Source organism: Danio aesculapii, chromosome 15 (assembly GCF_903798145.1).
Source record: "Danio aesculapii chromosome 15, fDanAes4.1, whole genome shotgun sequence".
Classification (NCBI taxonomy): domain Eukaryota; kingdom Metazoa; phylum Chordata; class Actinopteri; order Cypriniformes; family Danionidae; genus Danio; species Danio aesculapii.
In genome coordinates, this window is record NC_079449.1 from 46,877,712 (window position 1) to 46,896,272 (window position 18,561).

At 38.7% G+C, this 18,561-nt stretch overlaps 1 protein-coding gene across 1 annotated transcript in view; it reads right to left on the reverse strand.

The window, feature by feature from the left end:
- Positions 1-18,206, reverse strand: part of atp1b3b (ATPase Na+/K+ transporting subunit beta 3b) — a 52,146-nt gene extending 33,940 nt beyond the window's left edge. The window contains exon 1 of the mRNA XM_056473420.1: positions 17,935-18,206. Within this exon, the coding sequence (XP_056329395.1) occupies positions 17,935-18,040 (106 nt within the window). The 5' untranslated portion in view covers positions 18,041-18,206. The remainder of the gene's footprint in view (positions 1-17,934) is intronic.
- Between the last annotated feature and the right edge of the window lie 355 nt (positions 18,207-18,561).

The following is an 18,561-nucleotide window of genomic DNA, read 5'->3' on the forward strand; positions in this document are numbered from 1 at the left end:
TAATTCAAGAGATAGACTCAGTTCGAACCAATTAGCGCGCTGTATTGTGAATGAGGCGCAACTTCATTAATATGCATGATATATCTTCGAAGACTCCCTGTTAGAATGTTCAGATGGCAGAGAGATGCCACGTTGTGTTGCCAACCGTAATCAAAACAAGTGGAAGTAGAAGAATTGTTTGGCGACATGGGCCGTCAGTGTTGCGTTTATAAATATGCTGGTTTTGTTTTCAATTCCCCGCTATGAGAGCGCAGCTGGACTCACATGTGTGGATTACAGTGCTCTGCTAACATGCGACAAAAATACGTTTGTAAGGAACATTTTGTACCCGAGAGCTTTTCGCATCTGGAAATAGTGCCGCTTGTCTTCTTTTAAAAAAAAGACACTGTTCCAGTTGGTGTTGATTGTCTTGTCTCTACAGATGTGGTAAGTGTGGGACCAGTGTTTTGTTTATTCAGAGGCAAAAATTGTTAGTATTGACTGCAGTACTCTGTTTTTAAAGACAGACCTTAGTCAAAATGATTTAGTTACTAAGTTTACAGTACCTTAATATCGCTACAATATTATGGACTGGAAGATCTGCTGTAAATGCTGTTCTCTGAATGTAAACATCTTGAATCAAACTATTACCGTCGTGTAGAATTTTCACCGCATTTTGTGACAGGACAGTCTATACACACACAGCTTTCTGACACTACCTACCAAGTGAATTGAAATTACAAAGAAATGCGTAGGGTTTTTTCCTCCCATATGGCGTGCGGTATCAAACATTGCATTAAAACTACACTCTTCCAACAGTTCCTCGCATCCTATATCTTGTTTGTCACGGGGGGCATGCATGAAATGTTCATGAATGGAAGTGAAAGTGCCAAACTGCAGTTAAAGTTGCACTTAAAGTCATGGCCCTTTAATACTGTGCTTTCATTTTGAATGGTGACACCCACAAACATCGTCATCAAAGACTTTCTCATACATGGCTGGCTAGTTTGCTAGAATTAGCATTATAGGCTTTACATTATAGAGACAGATAACAGATAAACCAAGACTGCAGTTCGGTCAATTACCCTAATGAATAAACAGCTCTAGTTGATGGTTCAGCAAGCTTTCACTTTTGTATTCGATATGAAATGCACATTTACTGGGAGGATTGATGACATCCCGCCCTACTCATTATTCTCTCTTCATAATACACTGTGATATAGCCTGGTTCGTTGGATCATTTTGCTTTCTCACTATGATCTATGAGCTCCAGAGTTCGTTTAAATAGAGTCCAGACCACCTCATTCAGGCGATCCCGGATCGATTGATTTGGCACAGATCAGAGTGCGATTGCTGGATTCACATATGCCAAACGAACTGCGATGAGGCAGCAAAGGTGCCAGGTTCTGAAACAAAAGTCCAGGTGTGAAAGCACCCTTATTCATAAAACATATCAGTTTTTCCTGCCTAATGAATGGGATTTCACCAGACAGCTTTATATAACAGATATTAAACACTTGATTAGCGTGCCGATTCAATCAAAGCTGCTGAAAATATCTGCAAAACTTACTCTGAACAACTTCCAAAAAACAACAGACGTGCTATCTTCACTACTCAAGGATCAGTCATTTGTTGCAGGTCTGTAGGCCGATCGTCACAGTAATGAAAAGAAAGAGATGAGGAGAGAAGCACACAATGAATGAATGAAAGATCCCCGATGTAAGACAGGAGACAATAAACGGCCACAAGAGAAGTCTTTATCTGCAGCTCCACTCAGCTGCTGAGAAACCCAAGTCCCTGAAGAACCAGATACTCGTCCTGCTCCTGTGCTCAGGCATGCTGGGATAAAAATAGCCCTCTGCAGCGGGACGGGTGGGGGTGTAGCATCCCACCAGGGTGTAGACCTGTGGTGTTTGTGGGGGTAATTTAGGGTGCCCACTGAGACGGTGGCCAACAAAGTGAGCAGCCATAAGAGTGTGTTTTTCTGTAAGTGGATCCGCTTGAGCTGCATACTACCATCAACTATACGGCACGGGCCACTGAGCACATAAGCAGACGCATGCAACTGGACATCCTGTACCAGCATTTAAAGACCCTGCAGGACTAGTGCAGTCACTATTACTAGTGTCACGGTAAACAGTGGATATTTCTGACGGTTAGTGTTACGGTTTACAACTGTAATCCTCATGATAATGCAGATTATCACGGTTTTAGCAGTAAATCCTTGAAGATATATCCAATTAGGGCTGCACAATATATCATTATAGCAATGTGCCAGTCCGTAATGGTCACATCGCAGGGATCTGCAAATAAAATCAGGATTATATTTGACCAAAGTGCAGCACGGTGACTCTGGTTAGCCCTGTCACCTCACAGCAAAAAGGTTGCTAGTTCGAGTCCCAGCTGGGCCAGTTGGAATTTCTTTGTGGAGTTTGCATGTTCTCTCCGTGTTGGTGTGGGTTTCCTTTGCGTGCTCCGGTTTCCCCCACAGTCCAAGACATGCAACATAGGTGAATTAGATAAATTAGCTAATTAAATTGGCCGTATTGTATGAGTGTGTGTGTATGGCTGTTTCCCAGTACTGGGTTGCAGCTGGAAGGGCATCGACTGTGTAAAACAGGGGTCACCAAATCTCGGTCCTGGAGGGCCGGTGTCCCTGCAGAGTTTAGCTCCAACTTGCCTTAACACACCTGCCCGGATGTTTCAAGTACACCCAGTAAGACCTTGATTAGCTTGATCAGGTGTGTTTGATTAGAGTTGGAGCTAAAACCTGTAGGGCACCGGCCCTCCAGGAACAAGTTTGGTGACTCCTGGTGTAAAACATATGCTGGATAAGTTGGCGGTTCCAACTTAGCTGTGGCGACCTCAGATGAATAAAGGGGCTAAAGGAAAATGAATGAATGAATGGAGTGATAAATAAAAACATTATTATTATTAAATGTTATTACTACATAGTAACAATTTTGTTTCCGTTTCAAAATACTGTTTGACAGAAAATCATAACTCATTGTTTATTTGTATCTGTTGTATTTAACTTTGCTTGTCACTATTTAAAATCATTTTACACTCCCGAATCATCCCAAATCGATCTAAAATGATGAATTCTTAACAAGCTATTCAAATCATCTAGTGAAATTGCATTTATAAATCGCAATATATATCATAGATTTAAATGAAAAAAATTACACTGTCTGTTTTCTTCCAATATTGTGCAGCCCTACATCCAATGTATTGTCTAAATGAGGAAAGGAGGCATTGCAGAAGATGCCATTGCCTGGGAGATTTCTCAATCTAATAAGCGGACCAACTCAGAGGTGAATAAATTATTCATAAATAATATTAATAAAAAGAAAATTAACTGTGTGTGTTTGTATATCTATCTATCTATCTATCTATCTATCTATAAATATCAACAACAACAAACAAAAAAGAATTTAAATGAGCATTAGAGGTATTACATGGACATCGGAAAAATAAGACCTGTGCAAAAAATATTTAAGACCTAGAACAGCAAATTTAAGACTTTTGAGGGCAAAAATTTAGATTTTTTTAATTTTACACTTTATGACTCAGCAGAAACCCTGTTTTTACTTATTTTTAAGTCTAAACAGAAATGGACTATTTTTGTTTATTATTTTATGCTGTATTATTTAGTAGCTGAGCATCAATAAATAATATTGTAAAAATATAAAGACGTTTTCATGTGATTTACTAAAAAAAAGTCTTGTTTGGAAATTAATAAATGCATAATAATGATGATCACCGTAATTCCCCTCAGACTATAATCATACAACCAAAATCTATAAAAATCACTGCATCCCTGTGATCCACAGAAACTGCATTTGAGGCATCTGTGTAAGCATCTACAGTTAACAGCATCACCGGCCTCAACAAGCAAAGCAAAATGAGGAGAAATATTTGTTTCTACTTTTTTCAGTCAATCTGATTATTTGCAAAATCTGCTATAACAGCACTGCCAATTCTAACAGCAACAACAGCATCTGAATGAGAGAGAAAATAAACAAAAAGGACAGCAAATGAGTTTTTAAAAATGTTTTGGTGGACACACACCCTAAAGGGAGTCATAAATCCCAACCTGAGCACCCAAATGTCACACATTTTACTAAATATATATGCAATTCTGCTTAACTGCTCCATTTGGCATGGTAATGTGTAAACACAAGCTCCAAGTAAACTTAAAATTACTTGCTCAAGGTAAATTTATCTTTGCTTAAAAACAAACAAACTCTTTCATCATTTTATCAGACACTTGCTTACAGTCCCTCCATATCTCTATAAAAACATTGTGCATTTTCTGAGTGTGCCTCACACAGGTGAGTGGGCGTGACAAAACACCTGTAGAAAGACTCTACACCTCTCTCTCTCATATATATATATATATATGCATGCATACTACCTCCTTTGCACAACATCTTGCACAGAATTTAATCGTCTTATGAAAAAGTACAAGTGTAGTCTGTCTTAGGTTGTGTGTGTAGTTTAAATATGTATAGAATATGCAGAGTATAGTTATGCAGAGTATAGTATAGTTAAATTACTGCTCTGGTATGTTAGTTACAGGTTTAAAATGGCTCTTGCATCCAGGTTTGTGTTCATATTTATGATTGTGTACTTATGTAGCACTGTGGTCCTGCGAGACATGACATTTTGTTCCACTGTATGTCCACACTTGTAGCGCAACGACAATAAAGCTCAACTTGACTTGAACTTAATGGTGCGGTATGCAAGTTTGACACCCAGTGGTTGAACTAGGTATTGCACTCCTGGATCAAAACATATTTTCACTCGGCTCCGTGACATTTATTGTCATACTAGTGAAAGTAGCAGCAGATAGTTCACCTTGAAAATAAATAAGCCGTTCGAAATTGAACTTTAGAACTGTGACCGTGTTAACCAACACATACCAGTGATTTAGCATCTACATTTAATAATGTTGGAGTGCAGTAAGTGCACTATTCTATTGTTGTTGTGTTTTGTCTGGTGGAAACAGCCAAATTGCTTATCACTGCATATCACTGGGTTACAATTTAATGTTTACGTTCGTAATATTTATATTATTTGCTAATTAATAACCTCATGTGGAACTCTGAATGTGTCTCATTTCGGACCCTGCTACTGTCCACCGGAAGTCGCATTTTAGGTTGTGTACGCACATTTTGAGAGCCTTCCTGACTAAATAAATGAAATATGCTTTTTTTCCACCAAGGCAACCCGGGGTGCTGAAATATACTGGCTAAACTAATATTGGGAGGGTTAAATGACCAAAATGGGACAATAACCATTTTCAAGGTATACCACGGTTTGGAAAAGTCAAGGTTTTGAAACAGTCAATTTTCTGCAATACCGTTCCCGAGGTATGTGTAAGATCTTTTTATTTACATTTTTGTTGTTGTTGTTGTTGTTTAGGACAACAGTCTCTCCAGCAGAAAAAAATATCCCAAGATGCCATTTTAAATTGTAAAGAAATCTGTGTCTTTAAAACCATTGAACACAGCAGAAGTCAATGATTGATTTGAATTATTAAGCCTGACATGTTTACTGCTCTAAAATATTTTAAATGTTCTTAAACAAAAAATATTGTGTTCAAAGTGGAAAAAAAGGTTTTGTTTTTTACCCAGACATTTAAATAGAATATATTTTAGAGTAGTAATCACAATACCGTGATATTTTTATCCAAGATTATCATACTGTCAGAGACTTATACTGGACCATGCCCATTTACGACAAATATAAGAATATTAACAATATTTTCTTAAAGCAAAACTATATATAGCTTGAATACTAGCTACAGTGCATCCGGAAAGTATTCATAGATTCATATCAATGGAGTGGCTTCACAACAACTCGGTATTTGAGTGGCCCAGCCAGAGCCCAGACCTAAATCCTATTGAATATCTCTGGAGAGATCTGAAAATGGCTGTACACCGTCGCTTCCCATCCAAGCTGATAGAGCTTGAGAGGAACTGCAAAGAGAAATGGGTAAAAATTCCCAAAGACAGGTGTGCCAAGCTTGTGGCGCCATATTCAAAAGACTTGAATTGCTGCCAAAGGTGCATAAAGGATTGATCAAAGGCTGAGAATACTTCTGTACATGTGACTTTTCAGATTTTTTTTTTTTTTTTTTTCTAATAAATTTGCAACAATTAAAAAAAATTAAAAATTCACATTGTCATTATGGGGGATTGTGTGTCAAATTGAGGAAATAAATTAATTTAAATGTGGAAAAAGTGAAGCGATATGAATACTTTCCGGATGCACTGTAAATATACTTGAACTTTATTAAATGAAATGAGTGTAGTTAACTCAAATTGACTGAAGGTTAATTCTACTCTTTTGAAAAGAGTTTTGAACTCGGTGTTGAAGGTAATGAGTAAATTAAATACCTTAACTTAAACGGAGTAAGTTCGCAGTACTCAGTTTTTGAACTTAAATGGTTTGTTGCAATCTGTTTCCTCAAACGGTTTGAGTTACCTTAACTTTTTGGGTTTTACAGTGTAGAGTTTGAAATCTTTTCTGAAATATGAACACAATGCAGACCAAACAAATCTAAACGAACCAAAAACAGCACGTCAAAAGAAATGACCATAATAAATACAGAATTGTCAAACAGACCTGTTTTTTCCCCTCATCTTAGTCAATGTTTCCCAGTACACTTCAGCACAGGCATTAAAACACGTCTCCCTGTAAATTTATTGTGTTTATTGCAAGACATCTACTGCAATATGTCATGAATCTTCATATTCTTTCGGTTTGGGCCTAAAAATGACAGTATAAGATATGTCCACTGCCAGTTTCAATAGAAAATACAGCAACACAAGAAAATAAACTGAGAATTTCACAAACTGTTGCACTACCTATTGCCAACTGTATTTGACTGAAAGGCACACTATTGATCAACATGGGCTAAATGCACTGTGGCAGGCGTGTTGGGTTTGGTTGTGGAGTTTTTTGGGGATCAGGCAGTAGCAGGACACCCAGTGATGTGAGAGGAAGAGGCGCTGGAGAACAGCTGAGACTCCCAGTATGAGTCTCCTTCGCTGCCAGAATACCTCCTCCGGCTAAACACACACAGAGCCCGTTCCTTCAGGCTAGTGCTAATTCATTCACATGACTGCGGCAGTGCCACCAGCTACTCTCGCTCGCCTCTCATTAGCAGATATCACAGAATCTGGCCGTGAATAATGATCGTTCACACGTTTTCTTGAAGTAAATGGTGGTATTAGCGTGTCCAGAATTCGTGCTATGTTGCTAATGGTGTTTGCTGTTCATTTCTTATGACATTTCTATGAAAACTTCAAACATCATAAACGTGCACAGGTACTAAACATTAGCATGCCTATGCAAAATGTATGCTACGTTGCTAATGCTCTCTTTTTAATACATGTATTTTGAAATCAGCCATCAATCATTAGGCTACAGGGTTTCCCTTTTTTTAAGAAAAGGGTGGCATTTGCCTCAGCAAAACGTGAGCCACTTTGTTGTAGGTGGTTGTTGCAATGCTGTTGCTAGGGTATTCTGAACGGTTTTAGCTTTGCGGTTGCTAGGTTGCTCTGTATGATAGCCATGTCATGAATAATAACAGAAAAAAAACACCCTACAGATGCTTGTAATGGATTTTTTGACTTCAGTCAGGCGAGGAAAATGTCAATTCCCACCCACTGCTTTGGCGTGAAGGAAAATGGAGCCAAGCTAATTAAAGGGACCCTCCCTTTATATATTTTTATCAATAGTTAAAAGGTATAGTTCACCCAAATCTGAAAACAATAGTCATTTATTTTAGATTTTGGCATCTGTACATGTGTCTGTGTGTTTACTTGTCTGTTTGGGGTATGGATGACACTGATTAATCAGATTAATAATCCTTTAAATTGATATATTTTGGTGGATAATCTGCCTTGTTTTCAGGGCACATGTAGTTTACCTACAAAATAGCACAGCAGTTGTGAAGGAAAAGATCGAAGACTGACAATAGGACCTCTAGTGGACTGTAGCAGCCTTCGAAATGAGACGCAGATTCAGAGTTCCACATGAGGACGTTATTAATTAGCAAGTGATAGAACTATTACTAACATAAACATTAGGTGAGCAGGTTACATTGTAACCCTGTGTCCTAACAACACACTACGTGACGAGATACGCAGTGATAAGCAATTTGGCTGTTTGCACCAGACGAAACACAACAGTAATTAAAAATACAGCCATTCATAAGCACAGAATAGTGCACTCGCTGCACTCCAATTAGATAGTAAGATTTATAATCTAATTAATACATACTACACCTCTTAAACATTATTAAATGTAAATGCTGAGTCCCATTTCTAAAGTTCAATTTCAAATGGTTTATTTTATTTTCCAGATCTGAGCTGAACTATCTGCTGCTGCTTTCAGTAGTATGGCAATAAATGTCATGTAAAATGCCATTCAAACTCACATTATTAGCATTTAACATTGAATAAAGCACATGAGGTGTACCTGAGCTGATCATTGTCAGTTTTCTGTTGTTCATCTGTGAGAAATCGAAGCTGTTTCTAAATTATAAACTTCAGGTGTTGGTTAGGACAAAAACATCTTTTAGCATGTAAAAATGTCCTATCACGTACCGTTTTTTTTATTTAGAACAAGACTGCGCTTGCCCGTGTTTTGAACCAGGAGCGCAATACCTAGTTCAATCACTGGGTGTCAAACTTACACACCGCATCGTTAACCACAATATTGCCAAAATCCCATTACAAAATTGCATTAAGATGATCAATGTAAACATACTCACAGATTCTTGTAACAATCCTACAAATCTTAAATTTAGGGCAACAATGTTTTTATTTTGAGCCAGTGTCACTGAAGTAGGCACATGTTGCAAGTTTAATGTCAATCATAGTCATTTGTAATAATTCATTGTACTAATAAAGTAGGGCCAGACAGAATCTGCGGATATTTCTCTATTTCTGTGGAGAATTTTGTAAAAAAAATCTGTAGATTTATGCGTAATGATGTACTTAATGTATAAAATCTACAAATAATAGCTTTTTAACTTTTATTTATAATACAAATTCATCTAGATCCACTTATTTGGTAAATAAAGCAAGTCTCTCGTATAATATATCTACTAAAAGACAGAAAATATTACTGTACACACTGTATTGTAAATAAATCAAACAAACACTTTCATATTAGTCAATAATATTATTAAAATAATTTAAAAACTGAAATAAATATAAATTCACACACATTTACACAAGCAAATAAATAGACTCCATGATGGGCTAAAAATCAGCGGATTTCTGCGTGCGCAGATTCCACGTGGGCCTACTAATAAGTAATAAAAACGCACAGGAATATCACTGGATTAATGCCCTAGTCCTTTTCCCTCACACACCAGAGAAAGATGCTTGTGCTGATCAGTGGTCATGTTAGTGCAGTTTAAACAGTAGTTCAGTCGGACAGCATGCAATATCTAACACTGAACCCTTTAGAACGCTTTGCTTTGACTTTGAGATTTGCTATAGAAGAATCATATATTTTGAAGAATGGGGTGCAGTTAAGAGTTTGCAAAGATATTCTCTTTAAAGACGTATAATACTGCAGATAACAGCAGCAAGGTGGCTCAGTGGTTAGTACTGTCGCCTCACAGCAATAAGGTTAAAAAGTTCAGGTTTGAGTCCCGGCTGGGTCAGTTGGCGTTTCTGTGTGGAGTGTGCATGTTCTCCCCATGTTAGCATGGGTTTCCTCTGAGTGTTCCGGTTTCCCCCACGAGTCCAAAGACATGCGCTATAGGTGAATTGGATTAACTAAATTGGCCGTAGTGCATGTGTGTTTCACAGTGCTGAGTTGCAGCTGGAAGTGCATCCACTTCGTAAACCATATGCCGGAATAGTTGGTGGTTCATTCTGCTGTTGTACTTTCGATAGTGTCACTTAACTAATGGAAGATGTTAGTAAATAAATGAGGTCATTGCTTTATTGTGTCATTTAAGGTCATGTAGGCCTTTAAATGTTGTTCATTTTATATATAAATTGTAGTAATGCATCAATTGTACTGTTTATTTGTATTTTTCTTCCTACAGATGGTAAAACTAGGACGTTCTATTGTTTTTAGGCCATGCTGCTGTTTGCACATGTAAAATTAAACCCCAGAGAAATGTGCTATTGTTATGGTGTTTTGCAGTAAGTGAGAAAAACCTGAAAAGCTGCAACAGAAAAGATTTCACTTCAATTCCCCTTCATTTCTATAGCGCTTTTACAATGTAGATCGTGTCAAAGCAGCTTCACATAGAAGGTCATAGTAAATTGGAACAGTGTAGTTCAAGATTTCTGTTGAATAGTAACCCGAAATTAGGATTTACACCCCACACAAAGCAACAGGCTTGGAATATACACTCGCCATGCACTTCTTCAGGTAAACCTGCTCAACTGCTTGTACATGCAAATAACAAAGCAGCTGAGCCAATCGCGAGGCAGCATTTCAGCATGTAGACTTGGTAAGATGATCTGCTCAAGTTTAAACCAATCATAACAATAAAGGAAGGTGATTCAAGAGACATGCAGCATTGTCGTTGATGCTGGGGAGTGTTTCAGATACTGCTGATCATCTGGGGCTTTCACTCATGTCATCTCTAGGGTTTACAGAGGACTCTTTGATAAAAGGGAAAACCCAGTGAGAGGAGGTTCTGTGGGTAAAAACGGTGTGCTGATACTAGAGGTCAGAGGGGCTGGCTTGTTTCAACAGTGCAGGCTGCTGCTGGTTTAATGGTGTGAGGGAGGTTTTCTTGGCACACTTTGTACCACTTGAGCGACGTTTAAACCCCACAGCCTACATGAGCAGTAGTTGACCATGTCCATGCCTCTATGATGACAGCGTGCTCTTAAGATGGCCAAGTCCAGCAGTATAACAACAGCTCTCAAAGCTCAAATCTTCTCAAACTGGTTTCTGAATAAAAGTTATACATCAGGGTTGCTCAACACTGTTGGCGGATATTTACAATCCTTCAGAGTTCAGCTCCAACCCTGATCAAATACACATGAGGCGATTAATTAGGGCCTGAACAGCTCTTGATCATACAGGCAGGTGTGTTTGATATGGGTTGCAACTAAAATCTGCATGAAGGTAGATCTCCAACATGGTCATGATGATAACAAACTAAAGAAGATGACTAAAACAACAGACATTACTGATCACAACTGCACTCTTTTGAATAAATATAACAAATATTTACTGGACAAATATACCTACAACTTTTTAAAGGGGACTGATTATATAACACGATTTTACAACTTGTAATATAAGTGTTAGATGTGTCTAGATTGTGTCGGTACAAAAAATCATACGGATTATTTGCTACACCATGCTATATTTGTCCATTTATTAGCAAAAAAAGGACTTCATCCGTGTGACTCTTTAAATGCAAATGAGCTGCTGCTGAATTTTGCATAACAGGTCTGCTTTAAAGGAGAAAGACAATTTACATCTAATTTTAGCTATCAAACACTTTCAGAGGTTGTGCATTTGACTACAGCTGGGCTTCCATCCTAACATGATAACATGAAGCGTCTTTCCCAAAGTTAAATAAGACACAAAACAAAATAAGAAAAATAAACCTCATTTGAATTCGGTGCATTTCCATCAAGTTGTTAGAGCAGCCGACTGTAGTATTGGTAACCTAGCAACCAGCAGTAAACAAGGCAAGCATAATGGAGATGGCTGATTAGTAACTTTTAACTGATCAGTAGCTAGCAACTTTTATGATTTAGTCGCTGAATTCATACGATCTCATTCGTACAACTTAGTACAATGTGCTTATTCCCCGATGACGGTTGAGTTTAGGGTAGGCATGGGTCATGGGTTTACCACGATTTGGAAAGGTCAAGGTTTTAAAAAACTGCCAGAATTGTCTGTTATACCGTTTTTTTACGGTATTTGTACAGTTGTTTTTTTATTAGTTTTTTTGTTTGTGACTATTTTATTTAGTTTTTTTAGGGTAACAGTATCTCCATCAAAAAAAGACCCTCCACATCCTCTTTAAGGTTCAAGACATCCTTGAGTACTTTTTTGAGATTAACAGATTTGTGTGTGTTGAGCATCATTTAAGACAACATTAGGACCTGTTAGCTTTAATTGTTTCCTTTCTTTAAAAGGAAAACTGAATAATTCTGAGCTTTTGTCAGCTAATTTCATCGTCCAGGTTTAAAATTATTTTTGGGGCGGAATCAAAATCGGTGACGTAGCGCAAATCTGCTAGTGGAGAGATGACACGTCAGTTTCTCATTATTATTTATAGCTGAGTTTTCTTATCCTATGAGAAGACCCTGCTTCTTAATTATTCATAAAAGCATGTGCTTTCTGAAGGCAAGGCACACCTGCCAAGCTGTGAGACCCAATGACTGGTTGTATGTGTTTGTTTCCATGATCTACAGGGTTTCTTGTGTGTTTTTGCCCATGATTTTGTCAGCAAAGTTGTTGGTTAACACCAAGCATTTTTGTCAGGAGAGCTGTATAAGAATTGGAGAATGGCGGACTTTGTCTTTTATCAGTTGAGTTCGTTACCATTCATACACATCACCTATCCATGCTGCTGTGTTCACCTATGTTTAAAATCCTCCAGATTACCAGCAGGGCTATTGGTTGGAATAGACAAGGAAAAGGACCTGCAGCACTGCTATCCACTGACTCTGCATTCAGACCTGGGGATTGAGGAGGAGAGAGGTCCTCCTTATTTATAGTGTTTTTATGAACATGATTGTCTTTATGATGATAACAAATTGTGGTTATGTGTTTATGAAATTACAAATAACAAATGTAGCAGGGCATTAAATTACTGTTTATTTCTTTACATTTTAACTTTGTAAACTATAAAATCATGGGTCTCCTCATGGTTTGTCTCATTTTGTTCAGTCCCCTCCTTTTCCCCTGCTCTGTGGGCCACGCCCAACTCGGAGCATTTTTGGAAAAATTTGGATTTGGCTCTTTAACAAGAACATATTTTAGAGCAGTAATCACAATACTGTGAAACTGTGATATTTCTATCCAAGGTTATCATAGTCACAATCATATACTGGCCCATGCCTAGTTTAGAGGCAGGGTTTGGTGCCATGCCTCCTTTTAAAATCGTACATTTTCATATGCTGAACTCGTACAAATTATCCTCTGAACAGTTTTCTTCTGAAGGGCCAAAAACCAAAGTTGATTGAGGCTGGTTAGCCAAAGGTAAATATAGTTGCCAAGGGTAATCTCCTAATTTATTAATGTTTAAAAATGACTATAAAACATTGCTTTCTATTAACTAAGACAGTATTTTTTTCGTTTATCAATATCTACTACATAGACCTCTATCCTTCGAGTTACAATATTTACATTTTAAAATGTCAGATTCATTTACAACTAGGCATGGGCCGGTATAAGATTCTGACGGTATGATAACCTTGGAAAAAAATATCAACGTATCACGGTATTATGATTACTGCTCCAAAATAAGTTCTTTTTAGGGTGCTTTCACCATTTAATATTTTGGACCAGTAGCTTTTGGTGTGGAGGTTTCTTGGGAACAGTATAACAGAAAACTTTGGTGGTTTTAAAATGTTTACTTCTCCAAACAGCGGTATATCTTGAAACGAGGTTATCCTCCCATGCCTATTTACAACATTTAATTGAAACAATAAATAATGAAATAAAACAAACTAAAAAAGGTGATAACGATCCCTGAACTCTGTGTTGAAAGGCATTCGCCCCAACCCTCTCCATCATTCTCACTCTCTTCTCAGATGGGATAGTGAGCCAAATCAAAGATTACAATTGGCCAACTTTGGCCTGCGGGCCCTACTTTGGGCATTTCTGCACTAGACTAAACTGTAAAATAGTTACGTTTCCTAGTAAGATCAGGCTGTAATGGTCACTACATCAGAGATTATTCTACATAATCTCCTCTTATTTATAAGTCCAAAACCACCTCAATAAAGTGAATTAAGCAAATTAAGAGATTTTTATTTAAATTTTGCCATTTCGATCAGTCGTTTCTCATGCGATACTTCAAAATGTGCAATAACAGACTGACGGAAACCCAGCTAATAACATGTATATTCATTTTCCTTCAGCTTAGTCTATTTTAGAGGTCACCACAGCAGATTGAACCACCAACTATTCTAGAATGTTTTACGCAGAGGATACCCTTCCAGCTGCAACCCAGTACTGGGAAGCACCCATACACACTCATTTAAACACACACTCATACACTATGGGCAATGTATTTTATTAAATTCACCTACAGCGTATGTGTTTGGACTGTGGGGGAAACCGGAGCACTGGGATATGCCAACTGGCCCAGCCAGGACTCAAACCAGCAACCTTCTTGCTGTGAGATGACAGTGCCAACTACTGAGCCACCGTGCCCCCCAAAAACAAGTACATTTTGGTTTAATTTTTGATGAAACTACTTCTGTCTTGAATGGCGATAAGGCCCATGATTCGTTTTCTACTTTGAAAATTAAAACTGAATGAAAGCCACCGTTGTGCAATTACTACGTTGTGAACTTCAGGCCAAACATGCATGAACACACACACACACACACTGCATTTCAAGTGTTACTGTGGCGAACGGGAGCAGGAAGTCTCATTGATCAAAAGCAGAAAATAGGTCATTGTTGCATATGAAAGCATCACTGCCACATGGTTGGTCTCCTTTTCAGAGAACAACGTTTCTTTTCATCCGCATGAAACACCCGTGGTAAACAGATCCTGAGATCCCACCAGCGGTTCCAGGCTCGTCAAACCACATCGCCACAAACCCTAGTGGCTCTGGACAGATTAGGGCGACAGTGAACCCCATCAAGGGCATCAGTACATTTGGGAAGCGTTAATCTGAGCTAATCCAAGCGGACATGCATCAAGGGTGCTGATGTCCCGCAGAGCCCGACCTGTCCATTAACTCCAGCCTGATCCTTTTATCTCTTCACTACTCCTCCATCCATCCATCCTTTCCTCCCAGGAGACAAGTAAGAGCAGCCCGCCAACCAAAACAGATTCTCGTATGTGTACACACTTTTCAATTACTCCATCGTGGACAGGTCGCTCTGGACCAAAATGCTAGTGCGGTACATTTTTAATAATGTGCAAAATCATCATTTAGGTTGACCTTGGATACGGCTCGTCCCCCATCTTGCCCAGAGCTAATGGACCACACTTTTGTAAATGACACCGTATTTAACTGTAATATGAACTGGATTTTACTATAGGACAGTAACAATCACAGTTAGATATACAATACAGTAAATATATATGAGCAATTCCATGCAGACGTCAACCTTGCCATGAAATAAATGAAGTACTTTAGAAATACTCAAAAATCTCTCTGTCAATTCTATTTGATTTACCAAAGTCCCACAAGTGGCAATTTCACATCGGTCACATCCATAACAAAGAGATGTCACATCCATAACGAAGAGATGTCACATCCATAACGAAGAGATGTCACATCCATAACGAAGAGATGTCACATCCATAACGAAGAGATGTCACATCCATAACGAAGAGATGTCACATCCATAACGAAGAGATGTCACATCCATAACGAAGAGATGTCACATCCATAACGAAGAGATGTCACATCCATAACGAAGAGATGTCACATCCATAACAAAGAGATGTCACATCCATAACGAAGAGATGTCACATCCATAACGAAGAGATGTCACATCCATAACGAAGAGATGTCACATCCATAACGAAGAGATGTCACATCCATAACGAAGAGATGTCACATCCATAACAAAACTTTTTCCTTATAAATGCAAAAATATTAAATAAAATAAAATCAATCATTTTTTGTTTAATAGAGATCCAACTCTAATCCTTTCAATTAGCATTATTACTTTTGGGTTGTGCAATTTAATTCACTGAATTTCTACAAAGTATGTTGTGTACTGTAAACTCGCAGACTTTTTTTTTGTCTTTTGCTTATTTTCCTCATTTAAAGTACAAAACATGTTTACAGATTGATATTTTTCTGATCCTGTAACTCTGTGGCCAGTTGTTCTCGGAAATTTAAACATATTTCAATATAATGTTAATGTATACTTTCTATGTGAATTCATGTTTGGAGTTTTTACTGCAAATGTCACATCCATAATGCTGGAATTGCATCATATATAAACATACATGCATACATACCATACAATTATTAAGCATAGATCAAGTTCTGTCAAGACATTATGTAAATTACCTTTTGTAACAACAACAAAATGAAATGTTTATTAGTAATACGCATAAATTTGGACAAATTTAGAGGTGATTTAATCAATATTTAGTTTTTTTTTCAATCCTCAGATGCCAGCTATTCAAATAGGGATAGCTCTGCCAAATAGTGTACCATCTCAATAAACCACACATCAATAGAAAGCCTTCGTATTCACAAATCAATCAATCACATATAAATCTCAACTGCTTTTGTAGTCCTGGGTCAAATTACTCAAATATGAAGCCGATCCAACAGCATAACCTACACTAAACATTTTTAAATGAGCTGAATCAACACAATTCTTGAGGTTTTTGGAGGAGAACTTAATTGTTTTATACTCAACCCACTTAAATTGGTAAAAACGATTAAGCTAACCTAATTTGTGTTGGGACAACATGAAGGAATTGTGTGTGACCCAACATTTTTAGTGAATACCGATATCAACATCTGCAATCCAAATCATGAACACGGGCCTAAGAAGAAAATAATAGGAGAGCGGCTCATTCTGTGAAGCAATAACAAGATCAGGCTATGGACGCCGTGTTCCTCAAAGCTGGAGAAGGTTCTCATGTTAATTGGGCTGATGGTGTTTGCGAGGCCTTCTCTACAGGAGAACCGGTTTGACCTTGAGAGGAGCGAGAGGAAGAGCCGGAGAGGAGGGGCAGAGAACGCATCAGACGGAGGAGGAACACCCATCCCGCTGAAGAAAAGGTACTGCAGAGTTTAGCATCACCAGGCCTGCGCGCTTCACACTTTGATGCAAAGCCGGTTACCAAGCAACTGCGCATTTTATTAAGAAAATCGCAGCAATAATCAAGAACTGTAAAAAGGCCCTCTCGAACATGAGTAGTTACGCAGAGCATCTTTCCCTCGAGCCAATGGTGTGAAGGGATGTGGAAATTTCCTCTCATCCTCTCAAGCAGGGCAATTTGCATATGGAGTGAATGCGGAGGCTACGTCACCGCGGATGAGTGACAGCCGACGCGTCCGAATAATCGAAAGGTTCCTTTTTTGGTTTATTACTATTTAATTCCCTCACAGAGAGCTGCTGTGTGGTGACATTGTCAAATTCAGTGAAATGCCAAACAACAACCCGAGTGAGGTGATTTAAGCAGGTGCGACCGTTCGTCAAGTTAGCGAATAACCGACGCGTTGACTGTTTAAAGCGCAATTATGAGCCGAACGCATCGTTTCGCATCTAATGTGACAGGCCTGCTGTAGAGAGCGCAGTGATGACATTCAGGAAAGCTATTCATAGACCTCGAGCCTCGTGCAGGATACAAACTGCAGGATACAAACGCCAAGGAAAATCTGCCATGCTGTTCAATTAAAACCCGATTAATCACGTAAATCCGCGGCGCGTAATGAAGAGTATTGCGTAATTGCGGTAGTTCATCGTTACATGAAAACAAGAGCTTATTCAGAATAGCACAATTAACAAACAAGCTTTTAAATCAGTGTTTGAGATGGACATCTCGGTTCATCTCCGGATATTGTCCATCAGTTATTTTCACGGCTTGACGTTTTGCATTTCACGGCACATGCTGCCACACTGTAACGGATTGCGGGCGACAGAACAGTCAGAGAGAGCCTGCTGGAGACGTGAATGGGAAACCCTTCAGCTTCGCTTTAAGAGGCAATTCGGGATGTACAGCGATTTAATTGCACTGTTATCTTGCTCCAGTATGACACTTGTCAGAAATCCGAGGACTTACCCCAACTGCTCGCCGTGCGCCCGATGAATTCCCCTGTCCGCGGGTTGTAGATAAAATCTTTCCAACTCGACTGCTTCTCGTCAGCTTTCTCCTCTTTGTTGGCCATAGTGTGGAGAGGATAGATAAACCAGTTTGAGAGCGATGGATGAGGGCAAATCAAAGAAAGCGTCGGCTCGGGCTTGCCAGCTTGGCGTTGTGGAGTAAATGAGGTGTGCTGTGTTTCCACGCGGCTCGACACTGCAGCAGTCTTACGCTCCGCTAGCGGCGTTTCAAGCGCTCCGGCGCATGCGCAGAAGGGCTGCGCCGCAATTCCAAGAACCGCATCCAAATGAACAGTAGCGCGCTCTTCTTCATCATCATCACCATCATCATCATTTCTGCTAGATTTAAATATTTTAAAAGTAGTATACACGCCGCGGTGCAGTCGAAAAAGTTGAACGGACACCTTCATAGGGTTTCATGGGCTTTTTATTACACTTTTTTGTTTACCTCAGGGTGGGGTTGAGAGTTTTGTACAGGCAGCTTGACTTGACAAAAAAAGCTAGTCAGCTTTTCCTCAGGGGTAAGTCGTCATAAGACATTGTTATTCACTGACAGAGAAAATAATTCTGTAGCAATATAGAATTA